This window comes from Macaca thibetana, chromosome 9 (assembly GCF_024542745.1).
Source record: "Macaca thibetana thibetana isolate TM-01 chromosome 9, ASM2454274v1, whole genome shotgun sequence".
Lineage (NCBI taxonomy): Eukaryota > Metazoa > Chordata > Mammalia > Primates > Cercopithecidae > Macaca > Macaca thibetana.
In genome coordinates, this window is record NC_065586.1 from 7,552,797 (window position 1) to 7,575,724 (window position 22,928).

At 45.5% G+C, this 22,928-nt stretch overlaps 1 protein-coding gene across 2 annotated transcripts in view; it reads right to left on the reverse strand.

Annotated features, from left to right (window-relative positions):
• The window catches only part of ITIH5 (inter-alpha-trypsin inhibitor heavy chain 5), a 101,552-nt gene extending 81,026 nt beyond the window's left edge, over window positions 1-20,526 (reverse strand). Inside the window, exons 1-2 of one of the 2 annotated variants that reach the window (XM_050804604.1) lie at window positions 20,337-20,526; window positions 8,840-8,884 (exon numbers count right to left, since the gene is read on the reverse strand). In XM_050804604.1, the coding sequence (XP_050660561.1) occupies window positions 8,840-8,884; window positions 20,337-20,426 (135 nt within the window). In that variant the 5' untranslated portion in view covers window positions 20,427-20,526. The remainder of the gene's footprint in view (window positions 1-8,839; window positions 8,885-20,336) is intronic. The other variant, XM_050804605.1, reaches the window with a different exon arrangement.
• Between the last annotated feature and the right edge of the window lie 2,402 nt (window positions 20,527-22,928).

Sequence of the window (22,928 nt, forward strand, 5' to 3'; positions counted from 1 at the left end):
GATGCATTAAATTTTAGTTAACCAGTTCCCCCATCATCCATCATCCATTTGTAATCATTTTTCATCATTTTTGGAAAGTCCTTTCAGATGTCCCTGTTCTCTCATTCATCTGTAGCAGGAGTAGGCAAGCTATGTCAGGCAGGCCACACTGTTTTGTAAATAAAGTTTTATTGAAACACAGCCACATCCATTCATTTACATACTGTCTATGGCTGCTTTTCTGCTACAATTGCAGGAAAAACATGGAGAATAACTCAGCTGAGCCCAGCTGCTCCTGCCAAGGAGCCCAGCTCATGAAGGAAGCTGCACTGCCCACTCCAGAGCAGCCATCTGCCACCTGAACAGCCCAGAGCAACCTCCAGCAACACCACAGGCCAGAAGAATCACCAAGCTGAGCCCTATCCAAATTCTTCCCCACCAAATGATGTGATAAAATGGTTGTTGCTCTAAGCCACTGAACTTTGCGGAAAATTTTTGTGCAGCAATAGAAAACTGAAACACCTGTCTAGTCTCTGAAGACATTTGAGTTTGCAACCCCACTTCAGTGTGATTTGCTGGTGAGTGATATTTAGTTATTTTATTAGTTATTTCCAACTCTATGTCATTTCTGATCTTTACACACTTTGTTATGTTTTGTAAACTAGACTTTCAGCATATTAAAAATATCCTTGAAAATTTTTTGGAAAAGTTAAATTATGAAGATAAACTGTAAAGAAAAAGAGCTTCTGAAATCTAAACTCTTCACTTTTCCAGTCTAGGCCAAAGTCATTTACTGTGTGACTTTGCCAGATCACACAGGTAAAAGGTAGTCAATCCCCAGTAGCCATTCAAAGCCCCGATTCCCAGTCCTCCCTCTTTCAAAAAAGAACACAGAGACCACTTGGCTAATGACAAGGCTTTTCACAGTGATAATTGTTTGATAACCCATAAAATATAGAACTCCAAAGGTATACTAAATATAATTCAGTCTTTGGTGCTAATTCAAAAGTTACTTATGAGCCTCAGTTACCATCCATTAAATTGTACACATTGAAGATAGAGGACATTAAACTGAATGTATTCTCTGAACTGTAGTCATATTCTGACACTTCAAAAATTCTTCTGGTCAACTTATCATATAATTCTTTTTTTTTTTTTCTTTTTTTTTTTTTTTTTTTGAGACAGAGTCTGGCTCTGTCGCCCAGGCTGGAGTGCAGTGGCGCGATCTCAGCTCCCTGCAAGCTCCGCCTCCCGGGTTTATGCCATTCTCCTGCCTCAGCCTCCCCAGAAGCTGGGACTACAGGCGCCCGCCACCACGCCTGGCTAGTTTTTTTTGTATTTTTAGTAGAGACGGGGTTTCACCGTGTTTGCCAGGATGGTCTCAATCTCTTGACCTCGTGATCCGCCCGTCTCGGCCTCCCAAAGTGCTGGGATTACAAGCGTGAGCCACCGCGCCTGGCCTATCATGTAATTCTTTTACATAAAAGTAGAATACTAGTCGGGGGAGAGTATTAAGTTCCCATCTTAAATAAGCAGAAGTTTACAGCTCTAGCTGCACAGTGTTCCAAGTAAAATTTAGCTCCTTCTGCTAATAGTTCTTGCTCAGTAGCGTTTTTAAAATAGATCAAAATCTTCTTCACTGGGTATGCTTGAGACTATTTTTAATGTCGTGGTGATTTGTTCTTATTTATGAGATAAGAAATAATTTCATTAAATTTAAAATGTGAAAATTAGAAGACACCTGACAATATTAAGTTTATTACGGTATCTTCTTATACCTTAAATTAAGTGTATAGATTTAGTAGAATTTTCCACAATATTACATCAAGAATATGAAACTTAGTTTATGGGCCCAAGAGACAGGCTGAAAAAAGGTTCAAGAAACTATTTTAGTTTTTGTGCTTCTGCCCAGCTACAATTCTCCCAGGAGCCCCTGCTGTTACTGACATACCATAGCCTGGCCCTTCTGTTACAGTTCCCTTGGTGCAGAATCTACTAGATTCAATTAGGCACAAGTCTATCCCCCTCCCAGTTACCAACCCTGCCCTGGTAGATTATGGGATTATAAACATAGAGAACAGAAGCCATGACTACTACTTTTTCCTGTTGACCTTCCCCTTCCCCTTCCCCTTCCCTTCTCCCTCCACCTTCTTCTCCTCCTTCTCTTTCTTCTTCTTCCATCTTTCTTCTTTATTCTTCCTCCTTTCTTCTTCCTCCTTCTCCTTCTTCTTCTTTCTTCTTCCTTCCTTCTTCTTCTTTCCCTTCCCCTCCTCCTCCTCCTTCTTCTTTGCATTAGAAGGAGTTTCTATTTAGATCATGAGATATAATAGTGCTTAACACGGTGTTCTCTTTTTACCTACAGCTCTCAAGATAGAGGAAAACTATATATGAAATTTAATCTTTTATGTCTAAAGAGATAGGGGATATAGGAATGGGTGAATGGATAGATGGATGGATGGATGGATGGATAGATAGATAGATAGATAGATACCTTGACTGTAAGACCTTCCAGTGTTGAGAAGAAAGATAAATCAGTGAAGTCTGCAAAAGTAAGAAAAGGTTTTAAAACATATAGTATTTACATGTGGTGAAAGAACAGAAAGAACATTCTAAGAACACGGAAGACATGGAAATGGAAATGAATCACAGCACATTCCCAAATCAATGACTAGAAAGGAGAGCATGCTGTGAGAAGAATATTGGACAGGCAGGTAACACAGGAAATGGACAACACTAAAAAACAAGCGAGGCCTTTGCATGGCAGAGGCTCATGAAAATGTGTCATGAAAGGAAGGATATAAAACAGTGGCCTCACTTTTTCCCAGTACACGGTTCTTAAAAATCCAACATGCTTTCCATATTTCTATTTCAGTCATAACTTTGTTTTGGGATGTCCGCTGGAAAATAGTGGCAAAAAAAATCTTCCTGTGACATAAGATAATTTCTTCATTATTTTTTCCTACAAAGGCAACACAGATGGAAAAGTCATTTGAGGCAGGGAGTGTCTTAATTGCTCAAGGGATCCAAGCTTTGGGTATGACTCATGTGAGGCACTTAAAATCAAGCCACCCGAGGACGTCCTGAGTCACCCAAGATGCCATCTGGAAATGTGGTGGAGGAACGGTTGGGACAGCCTTTGCCAGCACTCAGGCCACAGTGCCTCTTCCTAGAATATTAACCTTTCATTGTTTTCTTTCAGTCTAACCATTCTTTAGCAACCATTAGAAGTCGTTATGGAGGTGGGAGAGAACTCAGAAGGCTGGAGCGTGGCAGTTGGCTGACTCCACACACCAAATCTCTACTAACCCTTAATGCTTCTCCTTTCTAAGAAAAACAATACAGGGCCAGGCGTGGTGGCTCATGCCTGTAATCCCGGCACTTTGGGAGACTGAGGTTGGTGGATCACCTGAGGTCAGGAGTTTGAGACTAGCCTGGCCAACATGGTGAAATCCCATCTCTACTAAAAATGCAAAAGATTAGCTGGGTGTGGTGACAGGAACCCGTAATCCCAGCTACTCAGGAGGCTAAGGCAGGAGAATCACTTGAACCCGGGAAGAGGAGGTTGCAGTGAGCCGAGATCATGCCATTGTACTCCAGCCTGGGTGAGGGTGACAGGGGCAAAACTCCATTTCAAAAAAAAAAAAAAAAAAAAAAAATACAGCCCATGTTGTTTTTGAATGAAACAGAAGATACTTCCCTGCTGGATTTACCACCTCAGGGAAATCATTTTACCCTTCTGTAGACAGGAAATGGCATCGGTTCTGAATCACCTACTTGTGCTAATATAGTCTACTTAGTGATGTTTCATTATATTTAGAGGAGAAGGAAAACAAAATGCCATTTTTATTTTTGTATAAGAAAGGCGCCCCCCCCCCCCCATTCCCTACACTTCCTGAACAGGATGCCCCACAATGGTCAGAGTTGGGCACAGGCACAGACACACATATGACTAGTCCTCAGTGAGGTATGATGTCCAGAGTCATGCTACCTGCTGTACTGACCATATTTTCTTGTTGTCGATATTCTTGACGCTCTGGCATTTGGGGCTTTGATCCTGGAAAGACCGTCCCTCCCAGGGCTGGCTCCCTCCTAGGAACAGCAGACAACCCTGCTGCAAGCACACCTTTGATACATAAACCGACCAATCCAGAGCCACACATCCAACCATCTCCCATAGCAAACTCACGCACCTCGGCTGGGCGCAGTGGCTCATGCCTGTAATCCCAGCACTTTGGGAGGGCAGGGCAGGTGAATCACCCGAGGTCAGGAGTTTGAGATCAGCCTGGCCAACATGGCAAAACCCGTGTCTACTAAAAATATGAAAATTAGCCCAGCACAGTGATGTGCGCCTGTAATCCCAGGTACTCAGGAGGCCTCTAATCCCAGGTACTCGGGAGACTGAGGCACGAGACTCACTTGAACCCGGGAGGTGGAGGTTGCAGTGAACCGAGATCGTGCCACTGCACTCCAGCCTGGGTCACAGAGTGAGCCTCTGTCTCAAAAAAATAATAATAATAATAAATAAAACTTATGTACAAAGCCAATACTCCTCCTATCCTAAATCTCTCCAGGATGAAGTACCTGACAACTAGGGACCATCCCTACAGCCAATCCTAAACCTCCTCAGCCTACCTACTACCCCGCCTTGCCCATTTCTTCCCATGAAAACCCCAATGTAGGCTCTGAGACACATACTTTCCTCTGCACCTTCTGCTCCTGGCCCACCCTGGCGCCTCCCCATGCATCCTGGGATGGTGCGCTGTCGCCCCTGCCTCCAGGGATCTGTGAGTGTGAAATTCCTCCTTCACGTCAGTCATTTCTGTGTCTGCGTATCTTACCACACTCGACAGAAACAAACCCTGAGCACAAACTGTACAACACCCGCTGCAAAGCAGACGCCAAGACAGACCCTGCAGTCAGGAGGTTAAATGATGGCAGAGAATCATCTCGGGAAACCCAGGCCAGGATCCGTTCAGCACCATGGAAACTCACACACAAAGATGCCCCTGCTTTCCAAAGAGTAAATATTTTGTGTGTATGTGATGCCAGGGAGCTTCATAAAAAGGGTATCTAATTAATTCAGAATAAAATCAAACAAATTCCTGCGGTCCTGGCAATGTTTCGGGAGTACCAGCTGTTGCCATCCACATTCTATTCATTAATTCAAGCACAGAACACTCAGAGAATGACAACTGGAGGGAGATGGCAAGAATGCAGGCTAGAAGGAGACTCATAGGATGAACTGAGCTCCAGAGGCAAACAGGGGGAGCATCACGCAGGGTCACACACGTCCTTGGAGCTTATCCCACGGGTGATGTGGAGTCACTGGAGACGTGCACGCAAGAGAGTGATGCGCCAGGTCTACCACTGGAAAGATCATTCTAGTACCGACTGGATGGTCAATAAAGTTCATGTTAAAAATTCATGATACTTGTAAAAGTAACACTTTCAAAATTCTAAGAAATTTCTAAGAAAAACCTAAGAGGTTGTATAAATGGTCTAAGCCAAGGAGTTAAGAAAATCTTTGTACACTTAGAGGCTAAATGTACAAAGCCTCTTTTTCCTTTCCTTTGAAAGGAAAACATAAACTGCTTATTACTTAGGAACTGAGCACTTTTACGTGGCAAACATACCAGAAAGCAAGTTAATAAATGACAGATTTAGAGAGGAAATCTTCCAATTTAGAAGACGGAAGGTATCTATAACATACAAAGGTCTCTGATAAATTGACAATGAGGTAGATAAAAAAACACAATAGAAACATGGGCAAAGGACCTGAAAAAAAAAAAAAAAAAAGCAATTCACAGAACAACTCTGAATGGCTAACAAATATAATTTAAAATGTCCAAATCCTTGTTATGGAGAATGGTTTGAGCAATAAAAGAAAAAAATTCCAAATTCGTACATAGTCAGGGAAAGGCAAGTTAAAGGAACAATGAGATATCACTTCCTAAGTAAAAGACTGACAAATTAAAAAGAGTAATTGTATCGGCCAGGCGCCATGGCTCACACCTGTAATCCCAGCACTTTGGGAGGCTGAGGCGGGTGGATCATGAGGTCAAGAGATCGAGACCATCCTGGCTAACACAGTGAAACCCCATCTCTACTAAAAACACAAAAAATTAGCCGGGCGTGGTGGTGGGCACCTGTAGTCCCAACTACTCAGGAGGCTGAAGCAAGAGAATGGCATGAACCTGGGAGGTGGAGCTTGCAGTGAGCCAAGATCGCACCACTGCACTCCAGCCTGGGTGGCAGAGCAAGACTCCATCTCAAAAAAAAAAAAAAAAGAGTAATTATATCGATTGCTTACAGAAATGTGTGTATTCATCATTGCTGATAGATATGGTATGAATACAGATAGTGTTAAGAGTAATTGTATTCAAAAATTAATCTGACATCTATCAAAAAAGAAAAAAAAGGTTGTTTTTGAGACAGAGTCTTGCTCTGTTGCCCAAGCTGGAGTGCAGTGGCGCGATCTCAACTCACTGCAACCTACGCCTCCCAGGTTCAAGCAATCCTCCTGCCTCAGCCTCCCGAGTATCTGAGATTACAGGCATGCGCTACCACATTTGGCACATTTGTGTATTTTTTAGTAGAGACGGGGTTTCACCATGTTAGCCAGGCTGGTACCAAACTCCAGACCTCAGGTGATTCACCCCCCTCGGCCTCCCAAACTGCTGAGATTACAGGCGTGAGCCACTGAGCCCGGTAAAATTTAAAATGTATATGCACTTTGAATCAGTAATCCTCCTATTGAAAATAAAAGTCATACAATTAAAAGTACCCGCATAAAAGAAGAAATGAAAGCGTTTTTTGAAGCATTGTATACAGGGTGAAAAAACCTGGAAATAAAATTGAGAGTTCATCAGTAGCAGAATGTTTAGTAAATTATAATACATATAAATATAAATACAGATTTAAATACATACAACTGAGAGGCCCATTTGGTGTATTAGTTAAGAGCATGGACTCAGACACTGAACTGCACTCAGATCCTGGCTCTACCACCTCTTCCCAGCTGTGTCATCTTGGGAAAGTTACTCACTCTCTCTGACTCCGTTTTCTCATCTGTAAAATGCCTCAAGTACTTGTTATAAGAGTAATTGAGGGGCAGGCACAGTGGCTCACGCCTGTAATCCCAGCACTTTGAGAGGCCAAGGCAGGGGGATCATCTGAGGTCAGGAGTTCGAGACCAGCCTGGCCAACATGGTGAAACCCCGTCTCTACTAAAAATACAAAAATTAGCCAAGTGTGGTGGCGCATGGTTGTAATCCCAGCTACTCAGGAGACTGAGGCAGGAGGATCTCTTGAATCCAGGAGGCAGAGGTTGCTGTGAGCCGAGATCACGCTACTGCACTCCAGCCTGGGCGACAAGAGTGAGACTCTGTAAGCATTCGGTCGGCATGAGCTGTCACATGCACCCATGGTTTTAGAGCAATGATCAGAGGTTTCCCGTGTGCAAATGTACCTCGGGTTCCCCTGCTGCATTCTGTTTCTCAGTGGTACTTGTCATCATCTCAATTATCAGTATGCTTACAATTTACACGTATGTACATATTGCTGGGAGGCTATTCTCCATGAATCTCTGGTGTTTCTGCACAATTTGCAAACAGAGACTCTAGCTGCCTTTGCTGGGAACTACCTTTACAAACGAACAGCCTCAGAAGACAGGTTCCCCCTTCAGGGAAGAAGACAGATTGGCTTAATGTGCAGAATAATAAAGCAAATATCTCCCTCCAGGAGCAAAGCCCAGGCAGGCTTAGTGCTCATTATTAAAGAGTCAAGTTCCCTAAGTTAAGGGCTCCTTTCACACAATGCGAACCAACTGCATGGCAGATGTCATCTGGCCATCTCCATCACCTTCTGGGAACTGGGCTGGGGCAACGGCACACATGCTTTGACTACTGCTGTTACTGTGAGTAATAAATTGTCCTTTGTCTCTGATCCAGGAGTCTCCTGTTTTCTGCTGGCATCCATGAAATGGTAACAAACTCGCTTATTAGCTTGTAAGTAGCTTTAATCTCAGCCCCTTAACAATTCTTGACATGTTTATGTACATATATGATTGTCTAGGATTATGTGAACATGGAGAAAACATGAAAGAAGGAATACTAGGCTAATGAATTTGGGGTAACAGGAGGCAAGATTGGGAGGATCAGAAGAAGGAAAGGAGATAAGAAAGCCAAGCAAAAAAAATTTTTTTTAAATCCAAAATCTCAATCCAAACAAGGATGGTCATGATCGTGATATTGGTAATGACAAGAAATCTGAATTCACTCAAACACCAGCCAGGTGCAGGGAGGGCTAGGATAAATGCCTCAGCAGAGTCTAAAGGCATGTCTCTACATTTTGATATTTCGCTCCATGCACAGTAGTAAGGAAGAACTGAGGTCGTTTCAAATAAGCTCTTAGAGTTACTGACCCTTTGCCCAAGTCCCAATCTCTTAGCCTCCAGCATGCATTGAGAGCCTGTCCAACTTTCATCATGTGATGCTTTAGCCTACAAATGTGAATTCTTTGGTTGCTTTAGTTGTTTACTTCACAACAAAGCTCTTATTTCCTGGGTAAGGATGTCATAAAAATAAATAAAAGTTATATTTAGGCTTTAAAAAAATAAGCCTGCAAAGACCTTTGTGTTTATAGTCCTACCGAAATAATCAGGTCTCCTTCCAGAAAAAAGAAAAAAAAATCCCCTTAAAGAAAGCCTTATAAAAGAGTCAGCTATGCTGCTTCATCTCAGAATTTTTCTACAAGCAGCTTTATATGTTTTGGAGGATCTGCACGCAAAGTGGATACCTGGTTCAAAATAAATAGAAGGATGAGGGAATGGGCTTTCAAGATGCACCATGAATATACCTACCAGCCTCTGCAACAGTCTGACTTGCCTCGGGACCCTGAGTCCATCCTATAAAAGAGAAGAGACTGTTAAAAAGGTGATTTAAAAAAAAAAAAAAAAAGAGAAGAGACATGAAATATGATTGTGAGGTCATTCTTACATGAGTTATACAAGGGGGTTAAAATCTATTCAAATTCACCAAAAGCCCTATCTATCCTGAAAAGCAGTTTTGACTTTTTTCAGGGAGTTTGTTTCCAGGCCAGAATTAGAATTCGGCCCTGTCAGATCTGGCTGACTCTTAATCCATAACATCACTCTACCTCGTCACCTCATTCTTCTCTCTGTAAGAGGAGATGGATGAAATGACAGGAACAAAAAGATTGAGTATTTGTATTCCGTTTCATTTTATTTGGGGCTTCAAGTTAAACTCTTTGCTACTGTGTCTATTACAATAAGTACAGGTATTCAGTCTTAATTCCAATGGGCTCACTATTCAACTTAAAACTCCAGGAAACTCTGGAAGCAAAACTGAACTTATCTTGAATTTTCTTCATTGTGTCTTTTCTGGATGATTTCTTATATTCTTCCGCATGCAGGGGAGGGATGTGGGAAAGTGATAAAAATCATCTTTTTTTTTTTTTTTTTTTTTTTTTTTGGCATGGCCTCGCTCTACAGCTCAAGTTGGAGTGCGGTGATGCGATCATAGCTCACTGCAGTCCCAACCTCCCTGGCTCAAGCCATCCCCCAGCTCCAAGCAGCTGGGACTGCAGGCATGAGCCACCACGTCGGGCTCACTTTGGTATTTTTTGTAGAGACAGGGTCTCGCTATGTTGCACAGGCTGGTCTCAAACTCCTGGGTTCAAGCGAACTTCTTATCTCAGCCTCTCAAAGTGCTGAGATTACAGGCATGAGCCACTGTGCCCAGCCAAAAATTATATTTTTAAAAACTCATTAATAATTAATTAACTAGCCCCTCTGGACTAATTTAAAGGTCTTAGCTGGTTATATGGACATCACTCATGGCAAATCTCATTAACTAATAGAAGTGTAAACTAATATTGCTGGGAGTAATAAGTTTTCCTTCCTTTCTGGAGAGCAGTTTTACAATGTAGATCAAAAACGTAAGAAATATGCCTAGACTTCATGTCTATGTTTTTTGTTTGTTTTTTGAGACAGAGTCTCCCTCTGTTGCCCAGGCTGGAGTGCTATGGCACAGTCTTGGCTCACTGCAACCTCCGCCTCCCAGGTTCAAGCAATTCTCCTATCTCAGCTTCCCATATAGCTGGGATTACAGGTGCCTGCCACCATGCCCCACTAATTTTTTGTATTTTTAGTAGAGATGGGGTTTCACCATGTTGGCCAGGCTGGTCTCAAACTCTTGACCTTGTGATTCGCCTGCCTCGGCCTCCCAAAGTGCTGAGATTACAGGTGTGAGCCACCGTGCCCGGTCTTTTTTTTTTTCTTTTTTCTTTTTTTTTGAGACGGAGTCTTGCTCTGTTGCCCAGGCTGGAGTGCAGTGACACCATCTTGGCTCACTGCAATCTCTGCCTCCCAGGTTCAAGCAATTCCCCTGCCTTAGCCTCCTGAGTAGCTGGACTACAGATGCGCACCACCACACACGGCTAATTTTATTTTTGTGTTTTAGTAGAGACGGAGCGTCACCATGTTGGCCAGGATGGTCTAGATTTCTGACCTCGTGATCTGCCCGCCTCTGCCTCCCAAAGTGCTGGAATTACAGGCATGAGCCACCGTGCCCAGCCAAGTTTAACTTTTTACGACACTGTCAAACTGTTTTCCAAAGTGGCTGTAACATTCTGCATTCCCACCAGTATGCAATCTTTTAATTTATAAATTCTACTTACAGAAAAGCATCATAAGGGAGGAAAATACTGATAGAAAAAAGAAACGAACACAAAAGAAAATTCTTGGCAACTTCTAAAACAATTGCTCATAATTACAAATAGCCTAAAATGCCCTGAAAATGTGGTTAAGTAGACTATGATACATTGATTAATGACCACACAGCTACTGAAAATAAGGACCTGCACCTACATTTATTAACATGAATCAACATTCACTTTACTGGACTTCAATGTTGTTCTCCAAATATCTTCCTAGCTCTCTGCCAGAGGAATTAGTCCTTGTGGCTAGATAGTGTCATGTGACTAGTTCTGGCCAATAAGTTATGAATGTAAGTAACTTTAGTCCCTTCTGAGCTGAGCATTAAGTTAATGTTCAGCGTTCCAGAACTGCCTTTTCTTCAGCACAGTAATTAGTAATGTTTGGGGTAATGGCTGCTCCATGAAGCCCAAGTTCACAGTGACCAACAGGTGCAGAGCTGCTCCACTGCTGACCCAAGATGGACAAGGTGTATAAGCAAGACGTAGAGTTTGTTATTTAAGACACTGAGAATTGGGGATTGTTGGGTACCACAGCATAACCTAGTCTATTCTGAGAGATATGTTCCTGACACAATTTTAAGTGACGAAATCAGGTAACAAAACACTATATGTAACACGATCCCATTTTTGTTAAGTGTAAGTGTTTTTATGCATAGAATGTGCATCAAAGTGCTAATCAATGGCTGTTACCTTTGATTGACATCTTGTTCTTTAAACTTTTCTGTATTACCTCAAGTCTTAACAAAATGCAGATATTTCCATCTTGAAGACTAAACGTATAAGAGAAACTCTTTTAACCTCATTCCCTGCTTTATCTCCCCACCCAAAAATACACATACATTGTAAGTTGCCATTCTAAGCCATTATAGAGTCTACTATTCAATAGAACATGAGATGGAGAAAAATAGTACAGGATTTAGGCTGACATCCACCCTGACTCCAAGTAAGAACCTATCAATGAAAGAGTCAAACTCTGTAAAATATTTGAAGAGATTTTTTCTGATCCAAATAGCAGTGACCACAGCCCATGACACAGCCCTCAGAAGATCCCGAGAATACATGCCCAAGCTGTTGGGGTGCAGCTGCTTGGTTTTATACATTTTAGAGAGACATGAGACATCAATCAAATACATGTAAGATATACATTGGTTCAGTCCAGAAAGGCGGGACATCTTGAAGGTGGTGGGGGCTTCCAGGTTATACTTAGATGTAAAAGTTTTCTGATTGGCAATTGGTTGGAAGAGTTATTATCAATAGAAAGGAATCTCTGGGTTATAAGAAGAGATTGTGGAGACCAAAATTTTATCATGCCGATGAAGCCCCCAGGTAGCAGGCTTCAGAGAGAGTCGACTGTGAATGTTTCTTATCAGACTTAAGGTCTGTGTTGATGTTCATGCTGGCGGGGTACGAGGAGGCATGTCGAACCCCCACTTCCCAGACCCCCACTTCCCGTGTTGGTCTGAACCAGTCTTTCAGGTTAAACTTAGAGGGCCCTGGCCTAGAGGAGGAAGTCCATCCAGATGGTCGTCGGGCCTTCAAATTTTATTCTTGGTTTACAAACCAAACACTTCCTAGGAGTATATTGATTTTGGAATTCTAAAATGAGGTGAGGCTGGGCGCGGTGGCTCATGCCTGTAATCCCAGCACTCTGGGAGCCTGAGGCGAGTGGATCACCTGAATTCAGGAGTTCAAAACCAACCTGGCCAACATGGCGAAACTACATCTCTGCTTTAAAAAGACAAAAATTAGCTGGGCGTGGTGGCGCACGCCTGTAGTCCCAGCTACTCAGGAGGCTGAGGCAGGATAATCGTTTGAACCCGGGAGGTGGAGGTTGCAGTGAGCCGAGATCATGCCACTGCACTCCAGCCTGGGCGACAATGTGTGAGAGTCCATCTCAAAAAAATAAATAAATAAAAAGTAAAAGTAAATTAATTAATAAAATAAAATGAGGTGAGATGTACAAGAAACTGTGAAAGGAAGGCCATCATAGGGACCCTGGGCAAGTTCTTTATCAGTCCTATAGGATCGTCTCTGGCCCTTCCCTCCCTAAATTGTGGAAGAGCCTGGGGACCACTTAAAATAACTATGGTCAGAAGGAAAGCCCAGCCCCTCTCAGGTATTAAGTTCCCTGATTGATCTAAAGTATTTTCTTTGAAGTTTTCTCTTTTGTAAAATAAGTTTTCCAAGAAAATAAGCATGCTTCAAGGAGAACAAGAGAAGGTGGCTTTTCATTTTTGAGACGACTATCTGATGTCTCAGGGTATCACTATGGCCACACTTCAGTCCAAGTTTCAACTCAGCTTGACCCAGAATCAAAACTTCCCAGTACACATGTGTTGCTGGTGCAAGCTAGGATTGGAAATGCAAATGACATTAATATCATCATTGTTTTCAGTTAAGAATTCCCGATCCTTTTTATTGTTTGAGTGTTTTCCCGGTGCCTTTTAAGAAACTAGGGGTGGAGTCTGGGTACAGAAAAGTAACTGACTCCCAGCTTCAGGGCAAAACTACCGTAAATAGTCATCTTAGAGCTTCCACTGACTTCCTGAAGGCCCCAAATCACGGACTTAAGAGATGGTGCTACCCAGCTGTGGTTATTTCTCCAGCATCAGAACAGAAGCTATCCAGACTACAACATTTATTAAGAAAAACGTAAGCCACCATCTCTGCCACCAGGGACCATACTATCTAATTTTCAAAAATATATATACTCACGAAAGCACCACAGACGAAGTAAGTTTTATAAGTTACAAAAGAAATAGATGAAAGAAGAGATCACTATGCTCTTGAGTGTCCATGGAGGGATTTATGAAGGAGACAGGGCTAGAGCTTAGCTGTGGAGATGTGTCTTGGAGTGGGATGAAAAGGAAGAAGAACGTTAAAGAGAATCAGATTCAACACAGGAACAATCCTCAGAAAATCAGCTTCATAGACCTGCACCTGCCTCTACCACAAATGGACCCAGCAACGTCACCACCAGGAAACAGAAGGTGAGGTAAAGGCTTCCTTGGCACAAGCATGTGGCAGTAACATCAACAGAACTGTGGAGGGTGGAAGCTCCAAACCAACCCCGTTATCAATTAGTGCAACTATAGGTGGAAAAAAGAAACCTGCCAGTGCTGCTTAAGTGTTTATAATTTGACTGATAGAAGTTCTGTTCTTCGTCCCAGAATCCATCAGAGCATCAGATCATGACTGAGGGAGGAAGAGAGATAGGTACTTGAGTCATCTCAAGAGTCCATCCATGGGAAAGAATGGGAGGCAGGAGGAGAGAAACTAAACCTAATTCTTGAGTATAGACACTCCACCTTTGGTATGGATGCTTTAATGACCCAGCTGACTTAAAGAGAGACATAAAGGCAAGGTTCACATCATCCACTCTTCCTTTTGAGCTGTAACATTGTATCTGTGACTCTAGGTCCAATAACACATGCATCCCCGGGGGTGTGGACAGGTGCTGGCTGGTGGCCCATTAGAATCGGGCCACAGAGCAGGTGAGCAGTGGGCGAGCCCGCATTACCGCCTCAGCTCTGCCTCCTAATGCTTCAGGCACTAAATTCTCATAGGAGGCAAACCCTAATGTGAACTGTGCATGCAAGGGATCTAGGTTGCGTGCTCCTTATGAGATTCTTACTAATGCCTGATGATTTTAGGCGGAACAATTTCATCCTAAAACCATCCCTCCCACCCCCAGTCCATGGAAAACTTGTTTTCCACGAAACCGGTCCCCGGTGCTAAAAAGGTTGGGGACTGCTGCCATAATGGATTCAAGAGCCATTACACGGAGGCCAGCTTCAGCCAAACACCTTCAACTGACTGAAGTCACGAGTTCCTAGAGGGATCTGTACGAGGAATTTATCCACCACCTGGCCCCATTCTTCTGAGGGCATTCTGAAATGCTGAGACCAAAACCGAGAAACTGAAGAGCCAATTACCTTAGAGATCTGCTATAGGACCTGGAACAGAACCAAGGGCTAGATGTTGGAAAGTCACTGAGATGCCATTTATCATGTGGGCTGAGAACAGTCAGTCTGAGAATATTCCTGTTTGGGTAATTCTATATCACTCACCCCAAATTTTTCTTCCTTGAAAGTAATGTTGCTGTCAGTTGTTTAGCTATTAACCATTTGCAATTTGGGGTGCCTATCACCTTGGTAATGGAAGAAGAAACTTGATATTCCAGCTAAAATTCCAATTTCCAGGAAGATTTTTTTTAAGTTTTTTTTGAGACAGAGTTTCCACTCACACCACCCAGGCTGGAGTGCAGTGGTGTGATCATGGCTCACTGCAGCCTTGACTACCCGGGCTCAGGTGATCTTCCCACCTCAGCCTCCCAAGTGCACACCACCATGTTTTTGTATTTTTAGTAGATGTGGGGTTTCAACCATGTTGTCCAGGCTGGTCTTGAACTCCTGGGCTCAAGCCATCTGCCCACCTCAACCTCCCAAACTGCTGGGATTACAGGTGTGAACCACTGTGCCCGCCCGATTAAAATTTTTTAAAAGCAACTGCCATTAGACAAGTCACCCTGCTTGTTTTCTTTACCTATAAAATATCAGGAGCCGGGCGTGGTGGCTCATGCCTGTAAACCCAGCACTTTGGGAGGTCAAGGCAGGCCGATCATCTGAGATCAGGAGTTCGAGACCAACCTGGCCAACATGGTAAAACCCCGTCTCTACAAAAATACAAAAATTATTCAGGCGTGGTGGTGCATGCCTGGAGTCCCAGCTACTTGGGAGGCTGAGGCAGGAGAATCACTTGAACCCAGGAGGCAGAGGTTGCAGTGAGCCGAGATCACACCACTGCACTCCAGCCCGGGCAACAAAGTGAGACTGTCTTAAAAAAAAAAAAAAAAAAAAAAAAAAAAAAAAGAGGCCGGGCGCGGTGGCTCACGCCTGTAATCCCAGCACTTTGGGAGGCCGAGGAGGGTGGATCACGAGGTCAGGAGATCGAGACCATCCTGGCGAACACAGTGAAATCCCGTCTCTACTAAAAATACAAAAAAAATTAGCTGGGCGTGGTGGCGGGCGCCTGTAGTCCCAGCTTCTAGGGAGGCTGAGGCAAGAGAATGGCGTGAACCCGGGAGGCGGCGGAGCTTGCAGTGAGCAGAGATTGCGCCACCGCACTCCAGCCTGGGTGACAGAGTGAGACTCTGTCTCAAAAAAAAAAAAAAAAAAAAAAAAAAAAAGAGAGAGAGAGAGAGAGAGAGAAGAAAAATTAGGGAACTGGATGTTGCTTGTGGGAAAATAATGAGTGGTTTGGAACCCTCCTCCCAAAAAAAATCCTCAGGTCTTCATCCTCTGGCCCCCATCTTCCTAAATCGACCTATTCTACTGTTCCTCACATCCAGAAACACCTGCCTGGCATTCCCAGCAGCGACCCTGAGGACATGATGAGCGAGATCTCCTTATATTTGAGCATCCAAGGACTGGGGAAAGTGCTAGTTACGAACACCAAGTCACACACAGCTCATCACCCAGTTCTCAGGACTTCCCCACCCTTCCTTTCCGCCCTCAAGAAATGGCAAATGGCTGCTTTGGGAGTGACCAAATCTCTGGACTTTCTCCCACAGCATACTCCTTCCGCACTCTGCCCTACAAACTCATTTCAACAATCCAGCCCTGCACATAAGGGAGGCATTATTGAGTGGCCTGAAGCTTACAAAATCTTTCACTGGCTTTGTTTTTTAAAGAGTTAAAAAAAAATAGCTGTCTTGATTTTTGTTGCTTTTTTTTCCCCCCCAAAAAATGCAAAGATTTGCTTCTGAGTGAGAATTTATAAGAAATTAAAAATCTGGAAATGTCCAATTCAGGGAATGAGAAATGTATCACCACAATAGATGTTTGAATTACAACTAGCATGTTTTGCACCCCACCTCTGTGCCATGAGCTACAAATATAAATCACATTTAAACAAGTTCAACTAAATTATAAAAGTGAACGTGGCTTGCTCTTTGAAGGATTTGCTGAGAGCACCAGCTTTGGTGTTCGGCACACCTGCACTCCAATCCAGGCTTTGCACATAGTAGGTTGTCACTTCTCAGAAAGGACTTCCTGGTTGTCCTTTGTCAAATAAGTACATTGAGACGTTACAGCGGTAGTCAGAGACTTAACTAGGCTGTGCATAATAGTAAATGCAGCTAATATTACCTAAGTGTTTACTATATGCAAATGCTTTGCCTGAATTAGCTCATTTAATCCTCAAACAACCATAAAAGCAGAAGTGTGTTATTTTTATAAAAATGTAATTATTATTTAGATGCTAATAAAACATAACCTCCAGGACCCCTCACTTGTGCAAGCCTCTAAAAATGAGTGGTATTTGTGGTGCCTGTCAGATTGTCAAAATGTATAATTTGTTGTGCTTTCTTTATTATTCTAAATGAATGGTCCTTTTAGCACCTAATTTTGTAGTCATAATTTGATACTTTTTTCCTTCAAGAGGGTCCTGCAAATTGTGTACTTTACTCTCCTCCCAAAGCCTAGATCCACCCCTGCCTATGCAGTAGGAATTATTAACAATTCTGTCTCGCAGATGATGAAACTGAGGCCCAGAGAGGTTAAGTGACTTGCCCAGGTACACACAGCCTATAAGTGATGAGGGCCAGATTAGAACCCAGGCAGTCTGGCACCACATGGAGTGCTCAACTAGAAAACATTATTGCCTCTTATTATTTTCACATAAAGCTCCTAGCAAACTCCCGGAGACACTGGGACATTACAGATACTCAATAACTGGTGGCTTTTGCTATTTTGTCAATCTAAAACTGCTTTGATAATAATGGGAATATAACACTATCTTTATTTAAAGACACTATATAAATGTCAGCTAACAAAACAGATGACTCTGTAGCAGACAGTTTTTATACAAGGGACTTTCTTTTAAATACTAATTTCCCAAAATATCCTTTAAAAATACTACTGTTCAAAGTGTGCGGCTGGGCACAATGGCTTATGCCTGTAATACCAGCACTTTGAGAGGCCAGGGCAGGCAGATCATTTGAGCTCAGGAGTTTAAGACCAGCCTGGTCAACGTGATGAAACCTCGTCTCTATTAAAAATACAAAAATTAGCCAGGCATGGTGGAGTACACCTGTAATCCCAACTGCTTGGGAGGTTGAGGCATGAGAATCACTTGACTCCGGGAGCCAGAGGTTGCAGAGAGCAGAGAGCCCTCCACTGCACTCCAGCCTGGGTGACACAGCAAGATTCTGTCTCAAAAAAAAAAAAAAAAAGTGTGGTCCATGGACCACCTGCATCAGAATCATCTGCGTACCATCCCAAACCTAATGGATCTAAACCAATGGAAGTGGAACTCAGGAAGCTGAATGTTTAACGAACACCCCAAGTGACTTTTTCCCCCCGAAGGGTGAAAACCATTGCTTTTAGGAGTCATTGCACTACGGGTGACTGAATACCCATTGTCTACAGATGGGGTGGAGGGTGAGAGGTGAAGGAACTTGAATCTAAGGTGTTACTGGTATATTTCCAATTACAGGTGAATGACAAATAACTACAATGCAAGTTAATAGTCATATTCAGCTATATTAAAATTTGCATAAGATTTGCATAGACTTACATTTTAAAAATTAAGTTTACATACAATTTTAAAGACCATAATGATTGAGAATAGAGCATTCATTACATTCTCAGGTTCTGTTCTAAGATTTAAGTATATTAATTGTCTCACCTTTCAAAATCCTAACTAAGTAATTGCATCGTCCCCATACAGAGATAGAGGCTTGCAAATGTTAAGTGACTCCTCCGTCAGTGCAGACCCAAGATTTGAACCCAGAAATCTGGTGCCAAAGCCCATGCCCTCAAACCCTATATCACAAAAACTAAATATAACAAAGAATGGATTAGGGATAAAAGGTAAAATTGCAAGTTCATAGAATTTTCTACCTTGGATTTTTTTCCTGATTTAGTCATTTTTAAGATAAATAGATATTGTGCTGGGTTGAAGACAGCATGAAATCACTAAAATACGTCCAAGCCATGTTTTTCTATGACGGAAAGCCCAGAGACTGTGAAGCCTACTTGGGCTTGTAGATGTTAGAGTTTAAACGGTCTTCCTAGTTTAGACACAGAATCTTTGTTTCAGTCCATCCCACGCTCTCCTGTCTCCACGCCCCCAACAAAGTTTCAAGATCTTTACCCTAAATTCCTTCACTCAGCACTTCAGCAGGAGTCTAAGACCATGGCCAGCATTAAGTGCTGACAACGTTTTAAGCACTGGGGTGTCATAATTCATTCAGTCCTCACAACCCTATCATTTCTCCACATTTCACAGAAGAGGAATGTAAGGCCGAAAGGACATTGCCCAGGGTCCCAGAGCTGATAAGTGACAGGATCAAGAATCAAGTGGTCCCAGACATCCTGGCACCAAGCCCATGCCTTCAGCCATCTACTAAAATATCTCCCAGTTATTGAGTGCCCACTGTATACCAGGTGCTCAACACAAACTAGCGGAGTCCTTGCAAGTTTGCTCAAAAAGAGCTGCATTCCCTGCCCTGACCAACAAGGACATGAAGGCTCTGAGAGATTAAAGGTCTTGCCCAGAACACACAACTAAGTAGAGCCCAGCCTGTCTCTTTGCATCGAAAGCCTGCACTTTTCCAACACCACTAGGATGCCTCCTGGGATTTTCATTAGCTATTCCCTCCCTAGAGGGAAGCATCATTACTATCACTTTACTGTTAAGCACATTCACAAGACAGAGAGCATGAAGATAACCATCTTCACGTTTAGGCAGTTGGTCTTCAAAACTGCTCTTCAAAACAGGGCCTGGAAAAGGGAGAAAAGGTCCGCCTACTTGTATCTTCCTCCCACCGTGCACGAACACGCTGGAAGCTAAACGGCTTAAATATTTAAATGGCATGTGTGTGAACAGCACTTCTACTTTATGACAGAGTCATGTTGCGCATTAGCTCTCAATGCTATTTGTGTGAACCCGTTTCATACTTTTTAAAGACAAATTGCCTGTCTATTCATCATTGACATTTCATATTTGCAGGTTTTATTCGTCTGTGAGGTTAAGACATTTAAAACACAAATCCTGACAAACGCACAGACCAGCAACTCAAGGAACTCAGACGCTTTGGTTCTCGGTGCTGGCCACCTTTAAATGCTAAACCATCGGTAGTCACTAAATGGGAAAGTCGTGTTCTCCCCGTTTTCAGATGGGAAAAGCTGAGGCTTCCAGGAGGCTAGAACTCCTCTCAGATTGCCTTTCTCCCTGGATCAACCCGGAATGATGATAACAGCAGACTGCCCCCCACGCGTGGTAAGGAAAAAACCCTGTAATTATAATAACTTTTGGAGCTGCCTCAGAAATTAACAACGACGAACAGAAATCTGCACAATGAACAGGAGCCAAGAAGAAAAACGCGGCTCCGCAGGACACGTCCCGGGCACAGTTCTGCAGGAAGCCTCCGGCCAGATCAGGCACCGCGGCTCACACAGAGGTGACCCACAAGTGACCCACAGAGGGGACCCCTGGGCCTCCGGTGGGGGCCTGGGCTGCGGTCGAAGGGGGCCCGGGCAGAAGCCCCAAGGCCGGGGCGGCGGAGGGAAGGGGGCGGCCGCGCCCGGGCCCCGGCTCCCGGCGGCTCCACTTACTTGCTCCGTAGAGTGGCCCCAGCTCTGCGCCTCTTCCTGCGACCCCACACACAGGGACAGCCCCAGGCACAGCCCCAGCAGCAGGAGCATGGCGGGGCGAGGGCGCGGGACGCTCGGGGACCCGGCGGGACGCGCTTTGCAGCGCCCAGGGCTCCTGCCACTGCGGGACGCGCTCGGGGCCGCCCACCCCACGGTCCCAGCCCGGACCCCGCCCACCCCGCGGTCCCCTCCTGGACCCCGCCTACCCCAGTCCCAGTCCGGACCCCGCCCACCCCGCAGTCCCCTCCTGGACCCCGCCCACCCCGGTCCCAGCCCGGACCCCGCCCACCCCGCGGTCCCCTCCTGGACCCCGCCCCCACCCCGGTCCCAGCCCGGACCCCGCCCACCCCGCGGTCCCCTCCTGGACCCCGCCCACCCCGGTCCCAGTCCGGACCCCGCCCACCCCGGGGTCCCCTCCTGGACCCCGCCCACCCCGGTCCCAGCCCGGACCCCGTCCACCCCGGGGTCCCCTCCTGGACCCCGCCTACCCCGGTCCCAGTCCGGACCCCGCCCACCCCGGGGTCCCCTCCTGGACCCCGCCCACCCCGGTCCCAGCCCGGACCCCGTCCACCCCGGGGTCCCCTCCTGGACCCCGCCTACCCCGGTCCCAGTCCGGACCCCGCCCACCCCGCGGTCCCCTCCTGGACCCCGCCTACCCCGGTCCCAGTCCGGACCCCGCCCACCCCGCGGTCCCCTCCTGGACCCCGCCCACCCCGGTCCCAGTCCGGACCCCGCCCACCCCGCGGTCCCCTCCTGGACCCCGCCTACCCCGGTCCCAGTCCGGACCCCGCCCACCCCGCGGTCCCCTCCTGGACCCCGCCTACCCCCGGTCCCAGTCCGGACCCCGCCCACCCCGCGGTCCCCTCCTGGACTCAACTCCCCCACCCCCAGCCCAGACCCCACCTCCCCGCCCCTCTAATCCGGGCCCCGCCTTCTCCACGCCCATTCCCAATCCAGGCCCCTCATTTCCCGCCCGCTGACCAGACCCTGCCTCCCTGGACCCCCACCTGGCCCGGGCCTCGCCTCCCTGGGCCCCGGTCAGGACCCAGTTTCCTCAGGTCCCCAACCCCAAGCCCCGCCTCTCCATGCCCCCATTTCCCCCCACCTCCCCCGTCCCGGCCCCACTTCTCCTGTCCGCGTCCCCACCGAGGCCAACTTCGCGGACCCCACCTACCGCCACCCCCTTAAACCCGTCCCCGCCTCCCTGAGCGCCCCCACACCGGGCCCCGCCTCCCTAGCCCCCACCCCGCCCCGGGCGCCGCCTTCCCCGCCTCAGTCCCACCAGAGGCCGCGCCTCCCCAGCCCCCAACGCCGGGCTCGCTCTGTTCGGAGAGAAGGCACTCCAAGCCTGCCTCGCCGCGCACAGCAGGGGCCACCTGTGCTGTCCCCACAGACCCCCCCCCCACACACACACCCTCCCATCCTGCGGCTGTGACACTTTGCTAAGGACCAGTCTCCTCTGTCGAGCCTCCTACTCCGTTTCTTGCCTCCCCCGCCCCGCAACTCTTTCTTCCTCTCCCTCAAGGTGCAAGATGTTTCTTTGTGGACTTGCTTAATTTCTGTCGCCAGAGGACGCGGGAAGGCCAGCCTGGCCCTCAGCACACAGCCCACCCCGCACCTGCCAGCCTGAAGCCGGCAGATCGTCCCGTCTGCACTGGCCACGGACGCTTAGCAGGCAGGACAAACGATGCTACCTGCAGTCTAGCGCAGGAGGGACTGACAAGGCTGCCGGCCTTTATGTTCTGGACTAAGGAGAAAAAGACGAGACTAGGGAAGTGTCTTGGCAGCGTGTAGTATTTCTGAGTTTCTGGTTATTAATCATGAAAGTGAGTGCCATTATGTATCTTAGTTACAAACTATTGGTGATACTTCCATCCTGCCTTTGGAGGAATTCTTATCCACAAGTCGTCTACACCTGGCCTTCTATAGGCTGAGTGCGTCTTTATCATCTGGTGATACACATTGCAGTTGGGGCTACTTGTTCATTTCATCTTGCAAAGGATGTTTTTTATGTCTCTGTGACACTTTCATCTAAATGGATGAGGTGAGTGACAGACCTTAAGGACCAAAAACAGGGAAGTGGCTAACTTCGAACCATGGAATAGAGAATATTATTCCATGTAGGATAACTATGGGGCCGTTAAATAATCATTGCGACGTCTCCAGAAACATGGAGAATGTTGATAGTGTGATCTAAAGAGAAAATCACATCACCAAATCGTATCAACAGTATGATTGCAATTAGGTAGAAATACATATGAATGGACATAACTAGAAAAAAAAACATGAAAAATAAAAACAGTGGGTAGGTTAGTTTGTGGTGAGACCCTCGAAAACATTTATTCTTGTTGAAATGCTGTTTGTTTAACAAATTAGGAGAGGTTAAAAACAAACACCTTGCTACTGTGAAATAAATGGAAGGAAAATTATTGTCATCAGCAGTTAATCCTTTAGTAGCCTAACCACTAGTCAGCATGCAACCAATAGGAAACAACTGTAGCTGGTTGTTTTTCCCAGGAGAGGAAAGTAACTATTTGTGAACGGGAAGTTGAA